General features: G+C 40.5%; 1 protein-coding gene across 1 annotated transcript in view; it reads left to right on the forward strand.

Moving 5' to 3' along the window:
- itga9 (integrin, alpha 9) overlaps nt 1-26,511 on the forward strand; it is a 48,442-nt gene that overhangs the window by 11,856 nt on the left and 10,075 nt on the right. Inside the window, exons 11-18 of the mRNA XM_068327118.1 lie at nt 1,468-1,562; nt 2,079-2,169; nt 2,486-2,531; nt 2,634-2,788; nt 5,405-5,565; nt 20,775-20,927; nt 21,983-22,059; nt 22,465-22,612. Of these exons, the coding sequence (XP_068183219.1) occupies nt 1,468-1,562; nt 2,079-2,169; nt 2,486-2,531; nt 2,634-2,788; nt 5,405-5,565; nt 20,775-20,927; nt 21,983-22,059; nt 22,465-22,612 (926 nt within the window). The remainder of the gene's footprint in view (nt 1-1,467; nt 1,563-2,078; nt 2,170-2,485; nt 2,532-2,633; nt 2,789-5,404; nt 5,566-20,774; nt 20,928-21,982; nt 22,060-22,464; nt 22,613-26,511) is intronic.

The raw sequence follows: 26,511 nt of genomic DNA on the forward strand, positions 1-26,511 counted from the left end.
TTAAGTGGACAGAAGCCAAAAGGTTGGAAACCACTGCCTTAAAGGACCTCGCTGGGGGTTTGACTTGCTTTCGTCCGTTAAACATAAATCACTTGTGTTTCACAGTAGTGCTGACCACTTTTACAACCATGCTGTAATTTAACAGATTTACTTTCTACCTTGCAGGCAGACACTGTTTTTAATTTACTTTACTGTGATAACCGTGTGGTGCCATGGTAGATTATGAGCAGATAGTCATTTTAAATGTTTCCTTATGAATCTGCTTCGAGCAAAACAGATATCATACTCATTTTGTCTCAAGTCTCAGATGCTGTGTAGTCCTTAAATGCAGGAGAACATTCCAAACTACTGGTGTTACTCCTCTATGTGTAAAGCATTACGACCGAGCCACCAGTGGGACGTTAGAACCCAGATGAGGGATGTGTTTTATGAATGTTTTAGTGGCTCTCCTGTGGCTTTTTGACTTTATAATCCAGGCATTGATGACCACTTTAAATCACATTTAGTGTTATTGCTGTGAGATTATTTGTAGTCATGGAATAAAAATATTTTTTCTGCATCCAGCAAGTGATTTCAAGCATTTCTCTCATCTGCCCATAAACAAATGTAAGCCGGATGAGATGCTCAGGAGGTACAGCTAAACCTCTCATTTTCACTGAAGTTTTGTTTCGATACCCTGAGCCAAGGGGGATCTTAAGAGAATATTACTTTCTCTCATGCCATCTCGTACACTTTTAGACACAAATGAAATTATCACTACACACTCAGGAAGATAGTAGCAACAGAGAACGCAGCGCTGCTTATCAAAAGTGACGCCCCACACAGACCTATGCTTATTCTGATGCTAATGGCATAAATTCCCTGGCTTGCATCTGGCTATCAAACCACCATGGATTGCTTGCTCTGCCCCCCCCCCATCACCCATAGTCACAACCTCCTAAATTTACAACAAAACCTTTTCCTCTTCATATGAAAGAAACCATTATTGTATAAATTAGAATTAAACACCACATTTGTTTTCCTGAGTAAATTAATGGTTTAACTCTACCTTTATATAGTAAAATTAGGAGTTATTTAAGAGTTGTCACCTAAGAGCTACCATTCTTTTACCATTTTTGCTTCGGTATGTTGCACCAATTTACACAGAAGCATTTTGGTTTATAAAAAGAAAGTTTATATATGGACTGACTGTGCAAGTGGGATAAGGACGCGTTGTTTCAGGGCCCTCGCCAGCACTTTATAGTCTTGTTTCCACTCCCTCAGAGGTCACACAACTTTTTATGGCCACTCACAACAGCTAATTGTCCATTAGTCTTACTGTAACAGCTTGTGTCCCGGGCACAAGCCAGCTGGAAGTAAACAGTTTTGTGAAAGCTGTTGCGCACATATTCACAAACACACAGTCATGTATTCATTCATTTCTATGGTTTTTTTTTCTCCATTTGTTTCCTTTTCTTGTCTGCCTAGATGTAGCCATAGGAGCACCTAAAGAAGATGACTATGGTGGTGCGGTTTACATCTACCATGGGGATGCGACAGGAATCATCAGGAAATACTCTATGGTAAAAACAAAACCATGATAATATCATTTAGATAGTTGAGTTGTTTGTTCATCATTATGAAAGGAATCAACATTAGGTAGCGTTCAATGGCTTGGTAATGTTTGCTGTGGTTAGATGCTCTGTTAAAACGGATTTATTAGATTATTCCTGTTAATGGGGCTGACTCTACAGACTGTATTTAGTTAGCTACACATCAGTGTAAGGAATCATTCCAAAAGAAAAGTCTTTTTTTGTTGTTCCCTTGATTGATAAAGTTAAACCTTGTGTGATTTCACATCTGCAGATACATACAAAGCTACGACTTGCTTAGTTGTAATGTGAAAACCTCTCATGAACACAATAAATAAACACAGGTTCCAAAATGTGTTTCTTTGTAATCTCAATGCAACGCTGTCAAATATTGAATATTACTTTCTGTAAATCTGGAACGACAAAATAAACAGAAAGGCAGAGCATCAGCAAATTCTACATCTTTTCCATTTGATTTATGCGTGTTGTGTAAATCATCTGTTACAGAAACTGTCTGGACGCAGAGTAAACCCTGGTCTGCAGATGTTTGGCCAGTCCATCTCTGGCAACGTGGACATGGATGGCAACGGATATGCAGGTATACGGTCGGGTCAGGCTGGAAAATGTATCTTTGTTCCATCAGAAAAATAATGGAAGCACTCCATAGGAAAGGATGAGATGATTGAATATTTGTTTTGTCACTCTCATAATCATTCCATTAGGACAGCAACGTGAAAACTCGTGATAGAGGCATCTTGTTTACTGCATTCCACAGCTGACATTCAGACTTTGCCAAAATGACAGCCAGAAACATTTATGAGTTGTTGTGGATTTGCAGGTGTAAAAAGAGGTTTTGCGGCACTTTATCTACTGCATCACATCTCAGATCTATCAAGCTTGTGTTTTTATTGCAGATGTCACGATCGGGGCTTTTATGGCAGACAGTGTGGTGCTGCTGAGGTGAGCGACTGCACCTTCCGTGGGACTTATTTCTACTTCTGAGGTGTTTTAACGTCCATTCTCCACCGAGCTGTGTTCTTATGTCGGTCTCTGTGCTCGTAGGACCCGGCCTGTTATCACCGTGGACGTCGTCATCTTCCTTCCGGCCTCCATCAACATCTCTGTGCCGCAGTGCCACGAGAGCCACCAGAACCTGAACTGCTTCAACGTCACCGTCTGCATGCGCTTTCGGGGAAGACATCTACCCGGACAGATCGGTACTGACAAATCCTGATGATAGAAACCTCACATTGTTCTCACCCTTGAAACCAAAACACTCTCCCATAAAACCAAAGCAACAACATGCTAATTGGTGAATCGACTGAAGAGTTAAATCAATGTTTAGTGGTTCAAAAAATTTAGTGTTACAAAATTAATACCCCTTGCTAGTAGGCAGTTAACTTAGCTTAGAATAAAGACTTGAAGCAGAGTGAAAGCTACCCTGGCTGTCCAAAATTAAAAGAATAAATATATCATCACCTGTACAATTGGATGATATTTATTTAAATATGTACAACCAGGTAATAAAAATGTCAAGTTGTATTTGTTGGCCAGGAGAATCCAGACACCGTGACTTTCACATGTAAGTAATTCTCAAGGGCCAAAAACGATGCCAGTGTGTTGCCGGACCAGGAATCCTGTTCAGATTAATTATGTTTGTTCTGTTTTTTGGAGATTTGCAGTTCTCAAATTTGTGTTTATTCCAGTGCCAAATATTTGTTAAGGTGATCGCGCTGAGTGACGGCTGACAAGTGTGTTCAGTCTCCAGTGTCAGCGCTTCTCCCCTTCAGCCTTAGCTGAAAGTCTCTTGGGTGTGGTCCCTGTTGACTGCTATAGTCCTGTTCCAGTGTTTGGGTGTGGTCGCCCCCCCACCCCCCAGGGGAGCAGGAGCCCTGTCCTTACATAATGACTACGTCCTGGCTCACAGGAATAAAGCCACTCTGTTTATGCATCTGGCAGTCGCCATGGAAAGTGCAGCAGCATGTGTTCGGTGACTCCCATAATGAAGCCTTCCTTTGCCCCGTCTGGAGTGACCTCATGGCTTTCTCTCCGTCAGATGGAGGAAACAGTTAGGCTTTGGTCCAGATGGGGTGTGTTTGCCGCCCCTCACTCGCTTTTCACACCCTCTTTAAGCCATTACTACAGACTGAGGCTGATTCTTTCAGAGGAAGGATTTTAAATAGCCACTGGCCATATATGGGTGCCGCGGAAATATGTGTAATGTCTGACTTTATGCTTATGATTTTTCAAGACAAAGAGGATCTGAAGTTGTTGACTGCCGTTCAAGGCAGGAGTGGAACCAAGGAGAATGCTGTTATAAAGGATTTTCTTTCATTCCGCTGTCTGGAAAAATACATCGCTCTTTTTGTTCGTTCTTGTGTCGAACTATGAAGTATTAGTACCATAACATCACATCCATTTGTTTGTCGGTATTCATTCCACCTCAAACCAGCTTTAATGAAGTTGATATTGTATTTCTCTATTTTATATCTGTGCTATTTACTCTGTAAGGTGATGTATACTAAAGTATATTCAAAGCTTCGCCGTGTCTGCGTAGCTAACTGATGGTCTCATCGCAGAACATTCTGAATTTAGCTGCTTTCTGTACGCCACATGGAACAAAAAGATCTTCTTAGTTCAAGTTACATCTGATGATTGGAAGAAGAAATTGTCAACAAGTTCCCATTTTCTCTCTGACTCACCATTCATTCTGATTCAATAAGCAATCATCCATTTTATCCCATGTTTTGATTCACTAGGAAACCAAACCTGAATACAAGCAGAGGATTATTGTTGACTGTATGGAGTAAAAATGATGACTAATACAAATATGTTTGTTTTTTGTGGAACAAAAATACAACTGAAAGGTTAATCAGATTGTAACTACAGTTGAAAGAGTTTCTTTACGCATATATGGGAGAGGATTAAATGAGTTAACCCAGTCAAACAGACTCATGCTGCTATGCTGTCTGTTTGAACTCCAGTGTTTGACTGCTGTGATGAGACATGTCCGGTTTACAGATCATACCCACAATCACATTGTTCAGTTATCGGCTAAAATAGTTCCAAACTTTAGATGATGGAGTATGTTTAGACATAGTTTGTTCTCTAGAGAAACCAGTGGCTGCTTTGTTTTGGACAAGGCGCAGTCACCTTTGACCCGGTGCCATTGTCTTTCCTGTTAACGTCACGTCCATGAATGTGTCCCAGCTCCCACTACCGCTCAGTACCGATCAGCTGCTTCTTAAAGGTGTCACTCATCCAAATTGCACCAAATTTAATACTTTCATTCTTTGGGACCACAAAAAACTTGCACATCAAGTTTGAAGAGAAAAAGAATCCACAGTGTATTTTTGGGGCTATTAAATAGGTACATTAGCATTAAAATCAGATGGAACTGTGTGACCAACGTCTTTGTCTTTCTGCAATGTTTCAAATCCCCACACCTGTGGATTTGACTTGCTGCTACCATGGTAACCATGTCCTTTGTTTTAAACATTATAGTGTAGTTTGGCAAGCCAGATACAAATACGATAAGAAGTATATAATAATAATAATTTCAAAAGCAGAAACATGTATGTATTCTTTAGTCTGAATTATTAGATCACTGGGACAAAGGGCTTCCCACAGAGTGTAAAGGAGCAGCTCCTGTCAGCTGATGGAGACACCAGAGTCACCGCTAAACCCATTACAGTCTTTATCTGTCATCACCCCACACAAACACACACACACACACACACACACACACACGGTTAATTATACTAAGTCCGTTACTGTCAGTAGCACGAATACCATTATTTCATATTTAACAGCTGTACTTTGTGTCTGTGCAGAGTTGCTCTATAATTTGACCGCCGATGTGGATAAGCGTCAGAAGAGCCAGCCGTCGAGGGCCTACTTCATCCACGGAGGATCTCAGATCAGTCAGATTAGTCAGAAGCTGAGCCTGGACGTCAACAGAGAGGAGTGCCAGCGCTACACCTCCTACGTCAAGGTGAGGACTGATGGTCTGGTGGTGCTGGATGCGTGTTGTTGTGTTCATGTACTGCTTGGTTCCCATGACCTGAGGACCGCTCGCCCTCCGTCGCTGACATGCAATGAGTTGTTTGGTTGTGTGCTCTTGTTTTTCTTTCTTATCTATTTATGTAGTTTTTGTTTGGAGCACTAAGGTCCATATTTTTCCAAATGCTTGGCCAGCTGAGAATAAGGGAAATGTCAAAATGTCAAAATAAAGTCAAGCCTAGCACTTATCTGCTGGTGTAGGAGGACTGGATGCAGCCACTGACGGCTGTGGTATCTGCTGAGAAGCTCTTTGCGCTGCCCTGCTGGGGGGGGGGGCAAGGGGGTGGTTAAAGGTAACGATGGCTCATGAAACCGTACTGCTCAAGTGTGTGTGTGCAGAAAACTGAAGGAAAAGCGAACAGGGCCTCCTTTGTCATTGCATAGTCCCTCTTTTGTGTTCCTGTGTGATTTAGCCACAGCGAGGGTCTTCGCCCTGAGGGCATCATCACCTCTCATAATCTGGGGGCCCACAGTGGGCCTGTAAATTTCACTAGCATTCTTAACTGTGCTCTCCAGGCACTTTCACTGTGGGAGGCTAAGCTGCCAACTGAGGGCAGCTGTCATTACAGCGCCTGCCTCTCCTCCTTCCACCAGTCAGACTGTAATGAGTACGCATCAGAGGGGACAGCAGCAGCCACAGGAACCTTTATTCATCAGAACATCAGATTTATCAGTGACGTCTGGCTTGTGTTTCTCCAAGCCTGTCGATAAACGTGGAAAGAAGAGTCTAACATTTAAAATGACAGTTCTCACTTCACGTCTCCATCTGTTTTTTCAACACATACTGTATGTAGTACAGAGATACGGTGTTAAAATATTATTTCAGCCTAAATCAAATCTGACATTTCAACACTTTGAACAAAGATTTTCAGGTTTCTGGGTGAATGAATGAATGAATTATCAGTCAGTTTTAATGCGCACATATCACTTTCATCTCCCCAGATGTGAGAGGGACAAAAAGAAGTTTGTGCCTCCTTGAAATTTCATCCTTATGTTGTTAAAAGTGAATTTTTTTATATATATTTTTTTTTGCAAAACATTATGGGACTTTTATCATGTACAGGCTTTCTACAGAAAAGATTGATACCACATACAGTACAGTGTCTGTTCACAATGAAGGTTGAGCTGCCTTTTACGTTGGCTCAACATAGACTGGGTGCTCAATAAATAATTTAATTTCATTTAATTTACAGATGTCTTTTTGGCCAACTTTATGCAGAAGAGATTATTTTTTTCATTTAAGCTGTAGCTATGTTTAGATTGGCTGTCCTGAGGCGTGAAATGCAGCATGGCTTTCCACTCTAGTTATTTCTTTGTTACTTTCAGCGGTTCCATAATTCACCAGTTACCAAACGCTGAGGAGCCACACGGGAACATAAAGGTGTGGCGGCCAAATTACAACCCCACCAAACTGCTTAGAGACCTGAGCTATCTATAAGTAAAGGGGACAAAGATTAAGAGCTAGCGCGATGGCGTGTCTGCTATGAAACATTTTCATCATATGTTTTGTGTTTGTCCTAAACGTGAGAGAAGAGCCAGAGAATCACCATAATCAGAGGTGATCTGGCTCCACTCAGAGAGGGTCTAGTCTGCTTGACCAATCGCGTCATTCATCTTACTCATGTGTCTGCCCACATGCGCCAGTCCTCCCATTCTCCAGAAAGAGGTATGCTAATGAAAACCAGCTGGTTTTTGTGTCCTCGAGGGATTACGCACCTCTGTCTCACTCTTTTCTAAGCTAAAACATACAGTAAAAACAAGGCTGAGGCTGGAATCGCAGTGGGGTGCTGAGCTGCTGTTGTGTCAACGAGAAACTACATTTTGGCGCCGCTGATGGAAAAGCCTTGCGTCAGGGTCGATTGCTCAACCCCTGATGCATGAGGGATGGTGGAAGGTAGCCATGAGCTATTCTGGGTGACTTCCACGTTCGAGTCCGTTGACCATCTGTCGACCCCTTTTGTTGTCTCCATAAATTTTATGAATACTTTTAAAGGGCCTCAGCTAAACAGCTAAACTTAATAAGATGCTGTTAAAGCTACATTTACTTGGAATAATGTATGAGCATCAGCAGGGCTGGAAGAAAGAGACTCAGTTTTCAACATCTGACATCAAGTAAAACTCTGGACTGTTCGTTTATATATCATGTAATCTTAAGAACATTACAAGTGTTATTCAGTGAGCAACAGTTCAGAACCGGAGAGTTAAAGCTAATTCCTTCACAAGTTATGCAACACCTTGATTCAGATCACTATAAGAATGTTTTTACTGGCTTTGAGTAGCAGCATACCAGTCCTCCAGATGGTCCTCATTTGATTATTTTTAGCTAAAAGTCCACGCAGCAAATAGAAATTCTTCATTTTGAAGCTTTGTTTTAGGTATTTCTGTGCAGTTGACATGTCTTCAAGTATGGTCGTGTCCAGTACCAGCATTTGTAGTAAAATAGTTTGTCCCAGCAGTTTAAGACTTCCGGTATCCAAGATGTTAAACATCTATCAGACAAGTAAATAAACACCTTCACCAAGGAGATTTTCAGCTGTTTTCTTTGTTGATTTGTTCGCCTGTTTGCAGGATTGCTCCAAAATTACTTGATGGATTTTCATGAAACAAGGTTGGAGGTTTGGTTATACCCAAAAATCCCATTCAGTTTTTTTTTTTTTAACCGTACTTTAAAATTGTAAGAAACTTGTATCACTCACATGTTCATAGAATATATAATAACTCAATAGAATTTGATGACATATGATGTGAAGTTCTGGTGGATTAAAGGCATTTGTTTTTGTGTTAGTGGTGATCCATCCAAGGTTATTGAAAGATTTCTATCTCAACCAACAATGTAGCACAGCGGCACGAGACCGAGAGTGTAGCTTGGATTGATTTATTGATAGTTACTGTACATCCAATTGCCAAATCAAAGTGTACAACTTTTGCATAGAACTGTAAACAAAATCAAAAGTAAATGAAAAGATAAATATATTAAAAAATTAAATCACAAAGATTATATTGTGGTGCACTTTTTTTATACATGTTGAGTGGAGGGCGTTGGTGTTCATGGATTTAAAGTACGACCGATCAACATTTCTCTGTGAAGCATTACTCATTGTGTCAAAAACACCTTATATTTGGCTGCAGGCTGACGTCTTCTGCTCACGTTGCTTTGATTTATTGCCCATCTTCATAAACACACTTTAGTCTGCCTATTCCTCTGGTTGATGTTCTGCACGTCTTCCGGGATCATATGTCATGGCATGTTTACATCGCTGGTAATTTATTCTCCATCATATACATGGTTTACTCCGACTGTCTCCTCCCGACGTCGTGAATGTGAGCCTTGAAACCACGCCAAGGGCCGATTCCATTTCTGGTCATGAGTGGTACTGTGTAGCTCTGCAGATGCATTGCAGTCTCTTAGGAGGGGTTAAAATAGGCGGTGAAAGACCTGCCCGTAACAGTTGTCTGTTTAATTTAGCTCGTAAAATATCCTGCTCACTTTCCCTGGCCTATATTCCACTAAGCATTTGCCCTATATCTCATGTCCTCCTAACATTTACTTGGCACCATAAGAGTATTTAAAGATTCACCAAACTTTATGATTGATGCTATTATTGTCATCTGCAGGCTGAATATTAATCTGTCTAAAATAATGCACTGAAAAACTAGAGGCTGGTTGTATTTCAGTGATAAACTACGCTGTAGATTTTCGGGGGGTTGGACAGACGGGAGACGGTCTGTGCAGGAGGAACCAGGTTCTCTGTTTCATTACCTTTGCAAATCCAATTGAAAGGAGGTAATGCTTCGGCCTTCCTGTGCATCTGTTTGTTAGCGTAATGCTGTACGTCAGTCGTAACTTATGTCACTAAACCTGGCAGACGGGTCCACATGTTACATGATAGGTTTAGTCAGGAATAAAAACACTGGTGTGTACACTGGTAGGACAGACACAGATACCGGGCCTGACACAATATTGTGTCAGAGTCCATGACAGAAATGACACCAATAGCTGATTAGCTGATTAACTGAAAAAGTGTTTTTAATTACTTGATCTGTAAAGTTATTTTGTTAATTAAGCGATTGACCACTGCAGGGTCTCATAAGTGAACATTTGCTGTTTTCTTCATCTTCTGCTAAAGTGAATAGAATTAAGTTGGGTCAAAGAAAAAATTGCAATTTACAAATCAGTAATGATTGATATATTTATAGAGGAAATTATATTATATATATACTGTATATATTGTATATATTTATGTGTGTATATATATATATAATATTATATTATATGTATTAACACAGTATTAATGCAGAAGCACTAGACAATAGAGGTTCTGAGTCTGTAGCAGTCGCTCCTACAACTGTCTGGAATTGAAAACTTGACAATATTTAACCATGTTATGCTGTGAAACCTAAGTCAAAGCAAATGTGAAAAATAATTTACACTCGTTGTTTGACCCCAGCCTGCTCTCCGCAGACGAACAGGAAACCCTGGAGAGTATGGCACGGCAGGAGTTCCTGTCACTGCATCCCCAAGAATCTCAGTGCTGTCTGGCACGTGAAGCCCTGAGCTGGGCCGCTGCCACACTGCCTGCTTTGTTTGCCTCTTTACATTTCATAGAAATGTCCTATTCCCCTGATGCTATTCCCTGAGTTTCATTTACCTCATGCCAAGAGGGCTGATCGAGTGAAAATATATAGCAGCACGTTTATCAAATGCAGCTGTCTTCTCCTGCACATGGCAGCAGGTCAAGAATCTATTTATATCGAATATAACGAAGAGATGTTAAAAAAAAATTAATACACACACACACACACATACTCAAGTCGTACACTGTGATAGTAAATTGAGCGGAAAATATTTTAGATGCCGTCCTATCAGTAAGCTAAGCTGAATGCTTTGTCTGAAAGAATTAGCGTTAATAGCCTCCACTGGATGTCAAAGACGAACCGTTGGGGTTAATTTTAGCTCGGGGTAATATTTTGGTCAGGATTTCCCTACATGGTCGTGCCAGAGTGAGGGTTAGACCATTCTTCTCCTGGCTTGTTTTGGAAATGCACAGCCTGCAGATAAATTTCTCATGAAGTTTCTTGAATGTCTGTGAACAGAGGATGTAAGTGATTAAGATGTAAGTATTATTTGTAGCGTTTGTGTTGTTGTAATAAATCTGCTCACATCAAGAGCGACTAAAGGTTGTGCAGATCTGAAGATTTGTTGATGTTGGCAATTTTGTATGCTGGGTAAAATGTTTCTCCAGGCTTTTGGCTGTGTTCCTGCCACATGATGCCACCACAAGGCCAACATAATGGGTGGCCAAGTGTGACCACAATGAAAGAGTTTTTCTTGCCATGTTTCCCACATCCACTGCAGAGGACACATGTGTGTGTATGGGGTTTTCAGGGCAAATGTGTGCATGGAGTCAGAACGTCCTGCTGTCTGCCTGGAAGCATTTGCTTCACTGCACAGGATTACACAAAAGGCTCTGATTGCTTCATCGCTTGGTATCTCGATGATGCTTCCTAAACAAGCTGGAGGTCACCCCGTTATCGTTTCATACCGCTCGACCCGCTTGTTAATATTTGTGTACATTCCTGATGTGGCGATGTCAACATCGAACTCTGCTTCCTGAGCATACAGCGAAGGAAGTGAAACAAATATATGCACAATATGTTTGTGGAGACTATAACCTGCCGTCATCAGGATGGTTTGACAAATTTGTGTTTGTGTTCTGTAGTTTTATCAGGGCTTTGTCTTAAAACAATGGCTCCAACAAAAACAGTCAAGCTAAAATGCCCCAGATTTTCTGCAGTGACGAAATCGGCTCCAGGAAGCATCTGGAGACCTCCTCTATCGTCAGGATGGAACACACTCAAACAAGCACACACATCTCCACAAAGTTACACACACACAGATTCATTTTAAAAACTGATGCATTTGCTATGTCATCTATACGAAGGAGGTTTTCTCCTGTGTTTTAAGGAGCAATTATCTGTAGATACTGTATGTAAAGTTATAGAATAGTAATCCTATTCACAACATGATCAAAAAAGTATAAGCTGTCAGCTTAATTCTGCCTTAATTCCCTGGAAAATTTGCCTCTGCAGTAATTACATATGAGTGAAGATAACAAGCTTCCTGTTTATGCACAAAGATGGTTTATCAGTCAATCTGTCAAAGACAGGAAGTCTTTAGATGCTTGCCGTTATTTCTAAACAGTATCAAAATTCAAAAATAGAGCTTTGTTGCTTTTAGTTGGAAGAGTTTACGAGAAAAAACCCAGTAAAACTGCTGGAAGCGCTCCATATTTGCATCAAACTTACTCTTTGCTCAGTCATTTTGTTTGAATCTTTCAAATCACTAAGAACTTTGAAATCACTCAGTGTTACAGTGGGAAACAAAATTATTAAACCCTGATTGTACACAAGTTTATTGGTTATTTATCAGTTGTTTACTGCGTTATAAATCAAACACAAACATCTACTTTTACTGACTTCTGTTGCCTGAAAATGATTCAGTCCCTTGATAACAACCATTCTAGTACTTGTAGAGACCCTTTAGCTAATATGACTTCCAAGCATGATGCATATCCAGATACCAGCTTCTGTCCGTGTTCTTGAGAAATCTTAGTCTACTCCTTGTGGGAAGCAGCCTCCAGTTGAGAAATATTCCCTGGGACATCCTGCAACCACCTTTCTCAAATACCATCAAAGGTATTCTGTTGGTTTGACGTCAGGTGACAGTTACAGCCGCTCTAGAATTGTACTTTTTCAGAAATCCTGTTTTCAGAAAAAGTCTTCAAGGTCTACCAGGGATCGCCGTGTCTCTTCAGCATGCTACGTCTTCTTCCTCCAGACAAACTGCTGAACCATTGGTTCCAAAGTTATAGGCCCATTTAATGGGTCCACGAAAATAGTATTGAGCCCTTGTATAAATATGAGTCTTTGCAGAAAATACATGACACTGTTCTGCTCAAGTAAGGTTCTGAAGGTTAGTAGAGTGTCTGATCCTCTGAATTACCAGCTCTCTTAAGGGTTACTGTTCAGCGTCCTGAATCATTTTGCAGAATGCAGCAGTCAATACAAGAAGCCTTCTGTGTTAACGTGGAAAGAATACCTGTCATTTAAAAAACATCCCATCTCGTCTTGTTTGATGTGGTTGCAAACAACTGACAGTCTTGTTTTACCGACCAACATAATATTCAATAGATGCTTATGAATTTCTTTTGTTACAAATGTGTTTGAAATGTTTCACTTACTATTATTTGAGTGGAAAAACTCAACAAGCCTTTCATTTTTAATTGGCTCAGGAGAAGTGGGGAAAAAATTCATGATAGGTTAATATAGACACAATAATTCAAAAGGAATCATTTGCGTTGTTGCTCCGGTTCATCATCTACTTATTATCACCAGTATCAATATTATTGTGATCATTGTAGATAGAAAGACTTATGTGGTAGTTACAGCCACCTTGTTTCAATTTGGATCCCAGTTTGCTAAAGCCAGTCCTGCTGCCTTAAATGGGCCTAATCTGGTTTCTCCTTCTTTTTTCAGCTCAAAGGTTGTTTTGCTTTGTAGAAGGGCCACGCATGGGTCCCGGTGGTGGCTCCCCACTTCTCAGACAAGCTAGAATAGACACCCACAAGGGGTGAAAGGTAGATAGGCATGATGATAATGGGAGCCCCTGGGCTTGGAATTTGGGGAAATAACAGGCTGTACTGCAGGGTGCTTGAGACTCATTCCCTCCAGTTCTGCTCTTGTTGAATATCCAAAGCTCAACTTAATGACTTTGGGATCATTTCAGGGGTGTGAAACCTTGTAAAGCTTTCAAATATGCTGTAATAACGACAGTGAAAATAGTACAGAAACGAGCAAACTATTGAAACTATCGATTTTAGAGTTGTAGTGAGGGGGGAACTGAAATGTGAGGGAGCACATCTGTGTATTTATAGGTAGCTGGCTGTATTTCAGGTACTGATATTCCTCTGATCCGGCTATAGTTAGCATCAAGTTGTGTTGGATTAAACGCAGTAAAAATAACACGCTGATGAAGACGGTATGCTTGAGCAGTGAACCTCTTCCATCTACCAATTTCCACCAGGAAAGTGAGGCACCTTTTTTCTCTTCCTTTATAAATTCCAGCTGTGGTTTTACTATCCAGAGGTCAAATGTTGAATGCCTTCTTCATGATGCATACAAGACCGTAAAAGTTTCCTGTAATTTGTGTTTATGTGAACATTGTTTTAAAAAGCAATAAATTCAATGCGCTTGGATTCTCGCGGGCAATGGAGATGTGAATCACCTTATCTACACACTCGGGATCTTTATTGGAGTCGTTTTACTCAAAGTCTAAGATAAAGAGGTGTGTGTTCTTATGTGTGTGTCCCTGAGCGGGATGCTGATTCTAATATTATGTTGTATACTCTTTAACAAATGTATGTTCCTGTGTGAAAGTTGTCTGAGAGCAAAGTGGCATTTATTTATGGCATTTATTCATGATGGGGTCTCATGCATAGCTGTGCAGATGGAATATGTTTGCTGTTGCTTAAGTGATAGTGCTCCTTCCTTTTAGCTGGAGAAAGTGTGTGTGCACTCCGAAAAAGTGTTAAAACACACTTGCCAAAAGTTGGGATTAGTTTGATTTGTGCTTTCACAGAATTATAGTCTGGATTAAATGTTTTTATGTGTTTATGGGTAGTAAGAGTGGAGGAGTGGTTGATTTTTAAAGTAAAACGATTACAGTAACTAAGAATCGTTGTCTTCAGGCAATAGCAGTATCGAATGATCCTCATGAGTCACCAAACTGGATGAAACTCTAGTGATTTAAAAGAGAGGGAGGAGAAGAATGGGGAATGGAGGAGAGAATAGTCTAGATTTAGACTCATGATGATGTCATAGACTTTTACTACATCTACTACTGTGATGTGAAAAAGCACTTCTGTGAAAGTCAGCTATAGTGATTTTTTTTTGTTTTTTTTGGCACAGGTCATTGTGAGAAAGGCGACTCAACTATTTACTGAAAGGTCTGTTTACTCCTAAATACCATTAGGGTACAATTCTATAAATCCATTCATTTGTTTTCATTTCATCTAAATCAGCAGAATAATCCCTGGAGTCTCAGCAGTAATACCATGTTTGCTTTTTATTCTATGAACAATGAACCCTGCTGCGCTCACGTTTGAAATGCTCACTCACTTTGATTTCTTCCTGGACTTTTTGATGTACAACATGTTGTAGAGTTGCAGTGTGTGATTCATCAGGTTAATGCCTGAAACTGGAAACACATTTGAGAACTGCTGCTATTACTAACATTAAATAGGCTGAAATATTTTTCAGCGGTTGGAATGAATATTGGTCACAGTGTACCTTTTGTATGACTGATAGTCTGGCATTTTCAGATTACTCAGAATTATCGTCTATTTTAGAACACATATTTTTTTGTGGACTGTTGAACATCTACTTTTACACATTTCTCTAACTTTTCCTTTACATTTTGGGTTTTGTTTTAGCATCTTTAAACTTTTTCTCTTGATTTTACAGGCCACAAATTATTGATGTGGCTGATGGCAGCTGTACAGCACCTACCTAGGACCAATCATCAGAGAGAAAAAGTTTAAGCTTGCTTGTTAACATGTGGAACTTTTAGGTGGAGGATAAAGAGCTGCTTCGTGTGATTCATGAGATTAAATGAGGCTAATAGGAGAGTGCAGCGTGCCTGCAGGGTGTATAAATATGCAGCTACTCACTCACACATTCACAACCTCATTTATAAGGTGATAATACGGCAGTGATTGGTTTACAACTTGTACCCCTGCTCCCAAATTTTAAAAAAAACACAAAAAAAACAGTTAATGGTAATATAACACCAGCAGCTAAATAGAAGAGCAACTACAAGAGTCAGAAAAAGCTCCGTTGGAGTGAGAAAAAGCAATTAGGACACAATGGAAGGTTCAGGAACTCAACAATCTGGACACAGCTAAAGAAAAAGAAAACCATGAGAAAAAACACATTAAGGACATAACAGGCAGCTGCAATCATTCTCACTGAGAGGTTCTTAAAAACGTCCTTGGGAGAAATTTTTCATTCCGTAACAGCAGCAAAGTCAATAACAGTGTGAACTGAGGAGCCCCTTATAGAGAGAATAGAGAGTCATAAAGGAGGTGAAGCAGATGAATCAATGAAGACAAGCATTGACTTAAGTCTTCTCTTGAGATCTGGATCTTTTCTGATATAAGATTAAACAATTTGAAGGAGGGCACAGACCCCTGACCTTTCTGCCGTGACACGTCGTTGCACGCTGATCATTTTCACAGACAGAATGAAGCCGTTCACGTTTGACTGTTCCAAAGAGGTTTCCACATAAAACAGCTGGCTTACACTCTTTCATTCTCCTGCACAGTTTGTCATTGTCGACATCTGCTAACCTATTCTATGCCGAGCAGCTACGCTTTGACCCGAAGTTAATCTGACAGTGATTTTCTCAATTCTGCTCTTTTGTCCAAGGACTCATTGAGACGAGCTGTCTAGTTGTGTTTCCACCATAGCCTGCAAACATTACTGTAAATTCCCTCAATTTCAACTTTTCTCCTTGTCTCTCACAATGTACACATAGTCCTAACCTTTGACAAGCTGGATCCATTTATCACTTAACTAAAGAGCTTTTCCCATTTAATCTGAGATTCCTTGGGTTGCGGCCCATGAATGAAATGGCCTTAGCCTGAAAGTCATCCAAACATCCATTGTCCTAAAAAGGACTGCTGTGTCTGTGTTTTCCCTGCTTAATAAAGACTTCCCATGACCGGGTGTAAGTTATATGCTTTTGAAGAAATGAGAGGAGCTGTTGTGCATCTACAGTAAGTCAAGCATGAGGCCTCAACAAGGGATCAGAGTCTTTAGCAGCCTGATGTCATCCACCCTGCAGCCTCCCTCTAGGGCCAGATTGATGCTTCGCTATCTCAACTAGAAATGAAAGAATTCTAGAAAATATTTCCATCTCAGTTAGATTTATTCAAACAGTAGTTATGTTATGAAAAACATGCATGCATGAATGGATAAGATGGAAGGAGGGACTCGTACAAGTAGCAGGGAGGAATGAAGGGAATGAGGAATAAAGGGGAAAGAATAGACACTAAGGTAGGAGGTTATGCTCAGTAGTACCAAATAAATGGGTCCTGGGTGTGAGCATAAATATTGAGATAGTATATTGGCAGAAACATTGCTCCATGAAGGGGCGGGGGTACTGGTGGAGAAATTTTGATTCTCATTTGTTTTCTTTCTAAACGTCATGGCAAGCTGTCCTCCATCCTGAGAATTAACTCTTATATACTGTATATGTAAACAGCCAAGAAGAGTGCGTATCAAGTGTGGCATAAAATATCAGTACTACTAAAACATGCATGTGTTTCGTCCTGTCGTTGAGAATTCACTTTTATAGTGGGAACTGCTGGAAAACTGCTTCCCACTGAGTTTCCTGGCATCTTTACAATGTGACTGGAACCAGCAATAAGTAATTTTGTCCATGATATGATGAGAGGGTTCAGACCGGTTTTTAACTTTTACCTTTTTTTATTATGCTGTAAAATAAATCCAACCTTTTAAAGCTAACATTTGTCAGATTTAAGTTTCCTACCAGGCTGACAGGTAGAAGCGTCAAACCTCAGTCCAAAGGAGGAAATCACAGGATTTCTTTCATTTCTTCAAGCATATCAAGTGTCTGAGGTGCAGAAATGACAGTCACATGTATCTTATATTAAAATTATATCAATGGTGGATGTGAGCATGAAAAGTGAATTGTCCAAACACATTTCAGAAAAACAAAAACAGCTATTCCAAATTACTGCCAGCAAAGGTGGGAAGATTCAGGATTCAGGGAGCTGTGTGGAAAATCAGAAACAACCAATCAGAGAGCAGCATTTAAGGGCATTTATTGTCTATTTTTTAAAAAAATTTAAGCATTTTTCCAAAATTTTTTAAGATAATTTAAATTCACTAATCTTAAAGAATTGGTGTGTTATTTATAGAAGACTGGCTATAACCTCTAAATCTGCATCCAACTTTTTCACAGCTGTCAGGATGTTTGGTATTTGTTTGTAACATCATAGATGTTGCTAGGCAACTACCCTACCAGAAGGAAGCTGTTGTTTGTGTTGATCCTGCCTACAAAACTCTGATTGGTAACTTGCACAACATAATCAGTTGACAAACCTGATGAAAAAGCAATCTTTCTATTTTATTAAGGGTATATTATGGTATATTTTATGTGCTATTAAATAGGATGAATGTTGATGGGCAGCAATTTCAAACACACACAACCTCTCTGTCCATATTCATGCCTTTTGACACTGGAACATCCTTACTGTTGAAAAGCTCTAATCTTTATTAGATACCTTATTTAAAACTGTTTTTCTGCCATCCCTCCTTTTGTAAAATGTGATTATACACTACATTTTGCCAAATTTACTATATCTCCTGTGTCCCTTGTGCTTCCAAGAGAAAAGAAGATAATCAGATCATGAAAATGTGTTTCCTGAATTTAATATAAAATCTATAATAATCCGCAACCCTTCCTTTAAATTTTGACAAACTAAAACAAGGTGAAACTTAAGTTTTCCAGCATGAACTTATCACAACAAACATACCAGATAAATGAGGCCCTGGAAGTCAAACCCCTGATCTTATTAAGGTAAATATGATTGTTTTACTGCTCTCGAGTTCTGCATTTCGTTCATAATGAAATCTTGATATCTTCTTTCAAACATCACATACTGCTACAGTTTACTGCTTGAAACTGGTAACCTGCGGAGCCGATACAGAGAGCAGTAATTCCACTTTCACAGAGATCCGTGACAGAGTCATACCTGCAAACTATGCTGATTATTAACAGTAAGAATCCTTTGAATGGAGAATGAGCTGTCACAAGTTCTCTCTTGTTGACTCCTGCAGCATTTAAGCAACAGTCGGTTGTATTCTGTCCTTGAATCATATGATTTTGACGGTAGCTGATGCCCCCCTCAGCTCAGGAGCGCTTCTGTTCTAAAAATAAAGTCATTAAAAGCAGGTTCAGGAAGGGTGTGGGTTCAGGTGAGCCAATTGGCAACTGAATATCCTTCATCATATCTAATTAGAGTTTAGTGTGTGTACTGGGACCTCTCCGGTTCATTAGTGAACACGTCCCGTGTTTCAACAAGAAAGTGATCTGGTATTTTCTCAATAGTAGATGCTCAGTTAATAAAAGTTGTGGAAATCCCACCAGTGTACACTGATTTAAAGGAAAGATTATGTCTGTTTATTTGTGCAAACAAGTCAAGCTTTAAGCAACAGCTTCTTGCAAAAACACCACGTTTCATTTCCAATCGTTATGTCTCTTGTGGCTCCTGAAAATGCGAGATAAGCTGTCGGTTTGGGGCTGGAGACCTGAGCAGTCGACTCCCGGGGGACCAGTTCACCGTGAGGCCGACGGACAGGGGCCATTTCAGACAATCTGCTTTAACAGCCCCTGAAGCTGAGTGCCCCACCTTAGCCTTCGTATTATCCACCCCTTGTCCGGCACTGACTACGACATTGTGAATTGTTGCCCCCCAGCTGAGCCGATATGCCCTGGAACAACACCCCCTCTATAAGTCTAATGAGACGTGAATCAGCTGCAGTCAAGTGATGGATGTGAGGTCAGCCTCTCTGCTCTGAGTTACTTACTATTGAGTTCCGCTGTGGTAATAATCATCCAACACTGTCACTGTTCTTTAGAAATGAAGCCGTAAATTAATTAACCAATTATTTCATCTTTTAACTGACAGGAAATTCTTTTTGTTTCTATTTTAATCATTAAAAGTCAAGACTGTGTGTGGGTTTCTTCCCACATCAGTGTTAGCATGGAGGTCCCTACCAAAAACACATCAGCATTTTCTTTGGGAACAATATCATGTTCATATTATATTACTGTAAAATTTAAAGAGGAGCAGCAAAGCACTGAATACCAAATAATTCAGCGAATCCACTGTTGAGATGTGAATATTTGCTTATTTAACGAATCTCTTTATTGGTCGGACAAAACGACGAATATAAAAAATGTCAATCTGGGTTCACAGAAATATTAATTCGTGAAACGTTTAAAGATTAATCAAGTAAATAATAGAAAGATTTGTTAGTAAGGAAAATAATATTTTTAATGTAAATCAGTAAAAACTGATACTATTGGCCAGTTCTGTATCAGTCTGCAGGGAGACCCTGCTGTTTTTGTCTATTCATGTCCTGCACTGTCGTCTCCTTCCTGCTGTAACTCTCAGTGTTGATGCGTTGGGTGGGTTCTCCATTGGTGATGTCTGATCTGTTCCAAACACATACTGGCCTGAGTAGAGAGGATGGATGGGTGGATACTGGAAAATAATGGAGAAAGGAATGAAAGAGCAGGACAACGACTGGCCTAAATGACCACCGGAAAACCCAGTGAAGACCTTTGTGTTTACATTGTGGGTCTGCCTCCGTGTTGCTACGCATCAGATTAAAGGGTCGCAGGCTGATTGTGGATCTTGTGTGTTTTGGGCCAGACCCGTCAAGCCGCCTTCAAACGGCGGAGTGTAACTGTGATGGACAGGAGAGAAAACAGACACACCAGTACCTGCTTTTGTCAATCGATGCCAGCATCTAATGAGAATGTTTCCAAACCTGATGCCAAATCAAATGCTTTTCTTATGCTCTTTGATAGAGCTACCAAAACATAGAGATATCCCTCTGAAGCAGTGCCAGGTGGGTCAGAGGTTGTTAGCTTTTAGCCATTAGCTTTGTCAATAATCTGATTGTGGCTCCTTTTTATTACTTTCAAGAGAGTGATTAAAAAAAAAAAAAGTATTTGATAAGAGCGTAGTGTGATCCATTTATTTAGTCCAATTCACATTGGATTGGTTTTTGTGGTTGTTCAGCATGTTTCCATCTGCTTCTTTGGAACAGTGATCACACTGATCCACACTCTATGATCTTTCAATAAACTGCTCTGTAATCATTTTTTGTACCAGGCGTGAATTTGGACCATAACCACCCTGGGCTGTTACATGACATGTTATTTCTATGACATGTTATTTCTAAAACTCACTATAAGTAAGTGGGTTTTGTTGCTATGACGGTTCGAATTCCCTTCAATCAACTCATTGTTTGTAATCTGTGCAGAAAGACGTGAAGGACGTGTTCACGGCCATCACGTTCGAGGTGGCTTACAGCCTGGGGAGGCATGTGCTGACCGGACACCAAGAGCGAGACCTGCCGGCGCTCACTCCAGTGCTACGATGGAGGAAAGGAAGCAAGATTGCAGTGAGAAATGAGGTACAACACCCCAAGAATCACATAGATCAAATTGTGGTTAAGGGTAAAATCTTTCAGCGCTTCTGATTTCATTACCAGAAAGCAAAGTGTAGAGAATGGTAATTATGTGGATAATGTCAGCAGCTGTATTGAAAGGTGTAGTGGATGCATTAGTTCTAGTAATCAGTGATGAATATTGTAAAAAAAAAAAAAAATTCTAATTAAATGATTGACTTGGATGGGCAATTTATAAACGATATTTGAAGCTACTATGACATCCCAGCCAAAAAAAAAATTAAGATTATTCATTGTTTTGACCAGATTAAAGGTCATCTGAAGAGCTTTTTTATTCGCTCAGTTAAATTTAGAATCAGAAAGCAAGAATATCCTGAAATCCAACCACTTCTCAATCCCCTTTTGGGTTTCTGTCCATAAATCATTCTAACATGCTTTGGTTCTAATACCATAACAGAAGAGGATAATACATCACTCCATCATCACTTATTTGGGATTTGGATGTAGCTCACCAACAAAGTCATGTCTTCCCTTAGACCGCAAGAGGAATGAAGAAAATATCCCAACATGATTTGACTGATTATCCTTATTTGGCATTAGTTGCAAGCTTATAATTATCTACGTTAGCTGTTGTTGAGTCAAATCCAAAAAGACAGACTAATTTATTTCTTTGCAACCACCTCTAACCTGCCCCACATGTTTCCCCACTGTCTGCACATCCTGGAAGACAGAGGGGGGGTGGGGGGTGGGGGGTTTGCATCTGTCGGCTCCTCCAGAATCCATTTATCTGAAATTAGATCAAGCTTCACCGTTTGTCTTAAATCCCCATCATGATTCAAACCAGAAATTCTCAGACCGATTAAAAGCGAGATCACACAAAGTAAAGATTCTGACTTTCCTGGATAAGAATAACACAACACAACGCAACACAACACAACACAACACAACACAACACAACACAACACAACACAACACAACACTGCCCTCTAGTCTGAATGCCTGATTCTGAGTGCATGAACTATACGAGGTCATCAAACTGTGTTTTACTGCTTCCTCCTCAGACATGGTTTGAGAAGAACTGCCTGTCAGATGACTGCGCTGCAGACCTCAGGCTTCATGGGAAACTGTTGCTCTCTGGGTAATAACTTCACAGTTGAGATTCACTTTCTGTGTTTCCTTTTTTCTTCAGCACTAAGGAAGCAAGTTGACGTCATAGGCCATGTGGGTGTGGGTAGTGGAACTATGACGCATGCTTGGAGGATATCCACATGTTTTTCCACACTGAGAGAGTTCACTGTTTAGTTTTTTTTAATTCTATATCTACATTTTGCACATTTACAAACAAAATATATTTATCTGTATCTTAGTTGTACTCCCAAAATAGGCATTAACTAACTTTCAAGTGACTTCTTTTTGTTTATATTCATCTTGAGTAAAATAAATTCAAACAAACTTAGGTCTCTTGTTTCTAACATGTTGCTGCCATCTCCTTTGTGAACATAGAAGTTTATCTACTCTCTTTCTTACTTCATGGTCCCATCAGGGTGCAGGCCATACCCCACTTGGCCCTAGGAGGAGTGAAGAACGTCTCTCTGAACCTGACCATCTCCAACTCTGGGGATGACGCCTATGACACCAACATCTACTTCAACTTCTCCAGAGAAGTTTTCTACATCAACTTCTGGCAGAAGGTCTGTCCCTCTCGTCACTCTTGAAGTATCGGCTGTTTGTTGACTGGAGTGCACGTGTTTGTGTCTGAAGTGTTTTTGGTTGTTTAGCTGACGAGATGTGGAAAAAAGCACAAGTGGATCTCTGGAATGACAGAGAGACAAATTTTACACATTCGTATAGCGGGATGGTTTTCCACTATATTTTGTTAAAGAGTGTTTATTTTAAAAGACTGATTGGATGTCAGCCACGCAGTCTAAACACTGAGGCGTACAGAAAGGCAGACCTGCGAGAGAACAAATCATCTTAAACCCTGCAGATGAAAGGATGAAGAGCAGAAGGGCCTCAGCAGCAGCTGTCCCGGTTCACGGTTGAGCTCCTCCGGCCGACCAAGGCTTCGACTCATTCAGAACGTGTCATCAACATAGTATGAGTTGTGTGCAGCAGGAAAACTGCCATGGGTTTCACTTCTGTACGTTCAGATCTTGTAATTACAGTATTTTCTGCACTATAAGGCTCACCTAAAAGCCTTTAAGTTTCTCAAAAACCGACTGTGCGCCATACAATCCAGTGTGCCTTAAGGATGAAAAAGTTTAGAAATAGGCCATTCATTGGAAGTGCGCCTTATAGTCCAGTGCGCCTTATAGTGCGGAAAATAGTTTATTGGGGGGAAAAACTCTAACTGATCTTAATGGAGATGCTGACCTTTGCCCTTGCTGACCTCAGATCAAGAAACACCTCTCCATTCTGTTGCTGTAATAGAAATATCAGCCTACTTCCTTCCCACACCTGAGACCTTCCGTATGACGATGGATTCCCCAGCGCCTCCTCCTCCTCCTCCTCCGCTCACGTCTGTTCACTCACTTGTTGCAAAAGGCCTGAAGCAGATCAGACGGCTCGCGCTGAGCCTGCCTGATTTCACATCAGCTTTTTTTGTTTTCTAGAGGACACAGCATCCATATTAAGGTTCATAATGTTTACCCTCCAGTTGGGCTTTGCACCCCAATGACAGACCAGGATCATCTCCGTAAACTGCACAGCCTGGGACGTGATTTAAACCCCCCCAACAGCTGAAATTGAATTTAAATTGAATACATGCTGCAGGTAAATATTAGGGGAACAGTGTCTCAGTTTGAGTTTCACAGTTAATCTAATGAACTAATTAAATATCAGGTTACCAGAAGCCACAGAACCTCATTTTGCTCTGGAACCTGATAAGGTTGCTGCTGCACAAAGGGAGCAAGAAGTGAACAGGATGACAAAGAGCCACCAATAAGATTTGGTGCCATATGTCCTCAGACATATATGTGACCAATTTTAGCAAAGTTCAGTCCTCCCATGAGGTTTTTTTTCCCAGTGAATAAAGTGCGAACTTGTACTCCCCTTGTGTTTAGCTTTAATGGAGGGTGTTATCTGTCTGTTGTTCTTGCAACACAAGCTGTCAGAAAGTTGTGGAGGTGAGTTGGATTCAGGAGCACTGCCTTCACCCCAGAGGGACCGCTTCTGTTTCTCCGTCTGATAAATGAAGCAGATGGTTTTTTTGCCTTTGTATTTCTGATATGGTTTCTACTCCTACTCCACTCCTTTCATCTGAAAGCTACAGTAACTGCTTAGCAGATTAAGATTTAATACACAAAACAGAACTGTCTTTCCAACGGCAAATGGTAGATTAAACCACACAGCAAAGTAATGCGTTGGCTTCACTATTTAACACGCAGCTATATGATAACGTGGCAGTTTGAGTGGTTTTTGTTGATTATTTATCATTCATAATTCCTTTTTTGACCAAGTCCATCATGTATTTACTAATGAGAATGTTTTTATTCTGTTTTAGGGTCATGTCAAAATAATAATTGCGATTTATTTTTTTTTAAGAGTGAAATCAGCTGAATAGGTGTTGTGATTTCAACTCAGTGTGACACCAGAAACAACATACTAGTCAACTTAATGGTTTCAACCAATGTAAACAGTTAGTTAGCTTAAAAGTAGTAAATAACAACAATTATCAAATGTACTTAACAGTAACATTTTAACGTGATATTACATAAGACATGTATTTGAACATAGGGGCTGATGCTCGGTTTGCAGTTTTGACACTCGTGGTAACGTCTGATTTAGTCGTGGATATGTGGTTTTATATCTGAGGAGTGTTTCCTGTTTTAGCTTCATGTGTTTGCATGATAAGACCTTTAGGTGGATGGCCCTATAAGGCAGAGATGATGAGTCATCGGTTGTGTGATGTGTTCGATAACGGCGTTTTATGTGTCACGAGTTTGATTTGCTTTCTCTGGCAAGTGTCCCATTAGAATAATCGTGTCTGATCTGCCACTTGTTGCTGTTGGTTGTCAAAAACAGATATTTTTCAGGTGACATCATGTGAGCTGGCACATTGAAACTTTTGACACTAACATAGGAAATGAGATGTCGGATTAGATGATCCACCCTAGAATTTCACTTCTATCAGTAATTATGTCAAAACACGACATCCTCAGTTGGATTAAAAGTTGTATTAGTTGTACCAAAGAAACATTTTATCTAGAAAATACATGATTGCATTTGAAATGAAGTGACATTTTAAATGCAGGACCGTTCATTCTTCTGGAGTATCCGTATGTGTGATGTCATCCACACTGACACGCCACTGCCGGCTGCAGCTCACACTAAAGCCGGCTCAACGCTCCTGGTCATGTTTAATGGACTTTCCATTTGTGAAAATCAGTGTATGTGTTGCTGACAGACAGACAAGAGAGTTTTGTCTCCCCACGGACACCCAGCGTACCAGATGTCTGAACGCTCCTGCTGCCTCTTGGGGGCTGCCAGGTGGATGATGGGTAAACAGGCTGACTTCCCCAATATTGCCCAGCCCCACGGGGACAGGCGGTGTTTGTCCAGCGGCACAGAGAAATACAGGAAATAGAGGAAATTCCATCATTGTGCCCACCCCCTCCCAGTCATGCAAAGGGCAGTGTTGCTTATTTAAGCTGACTTAATGAAGATGGAGGGCACAGCCACGCCCTGGACGCGCTCTGGATTCTGCTGAATAAGAAGAACGGGAGAGTGGATGTTACTGTGGATGGATGTGTACCTTTACATGTGTCCGTAGAGACAACCTTCACTTTGCTTGTCTTTATCACTTTTGTAAGCGTGTTATAAACACAGGGCCAGGCTGGACATACTGTTTGTGTGACTTACCATAAGCCCTCTGCTGAATGTTCCAGGAGCTCGAAGCTGTCTCCTTTTTATCATGGAGTCATGAAGTATCTCTGCCCTCTTTCATGCTCTAAACACACGAGCTGGGCCGACAGCCCCACGGTGAACTCTCTCTAAAAGAATTCTTACTCCTCTTTGGGTCAGGTCCCGGGTGTTTACACAGTACAGCCGGCAAAGCTCCATATTGTTTAGACAAGCTTCCAAACATACAGCCTGGAGGTCGTCCAATTACCCACCCGGCAAGATTTGTGTGTGCCATCTCTGCTTTGTACTTTCTTCTTTTAACCTAATTTAGAACTTCAATAAGATGTGAGACAATATAGCCGGAAGAGGGCACAAGCCAGTGTCTTATTGTGTCGGTCCCAAGCTTGGATAAATACAGAAGGTTGTGTCAGGAAGGGCATCCGACGTAAAACTTTTGCCAAATCAAACATGCGAAATTAAATCTATGACTTCCATACCAGATCGGTATGGTGTTGGTGTGAGAGAAGAGGATGCAGAAGACAGGGTTAGATGAAGGCGACTGATTTCGCTGTGGCGACCCCTGAAGGGAAAAGCCGAAAGGAGAAGAAGAAGAAGAAGAATAGGATGTGAGACGCTGGAACTTTCTGTGTAGCATTCGATTTCTAAGAAAGGACTCATCTTACTTTAAATGTGTGTGTTTATGAAGCTACAGTAGACAATATGCTGTTGTTGTTTATCATACATATGC

The sequence above is a fragment of the Antennarius striatus genome, chromosome 11 (genome assembly GCF_040054535.1).
Source record: "Antennarius striatus isolate MH-2024 chromosome 11, ASM4005453v1, whole genome shotgun sequence".
Lineage (NCBI taxonomy): Eukaryota > Metazoa > Chordata > Actinopteri > Lophiiformes > Antennariidae > Antennarius > Antennarius striatus.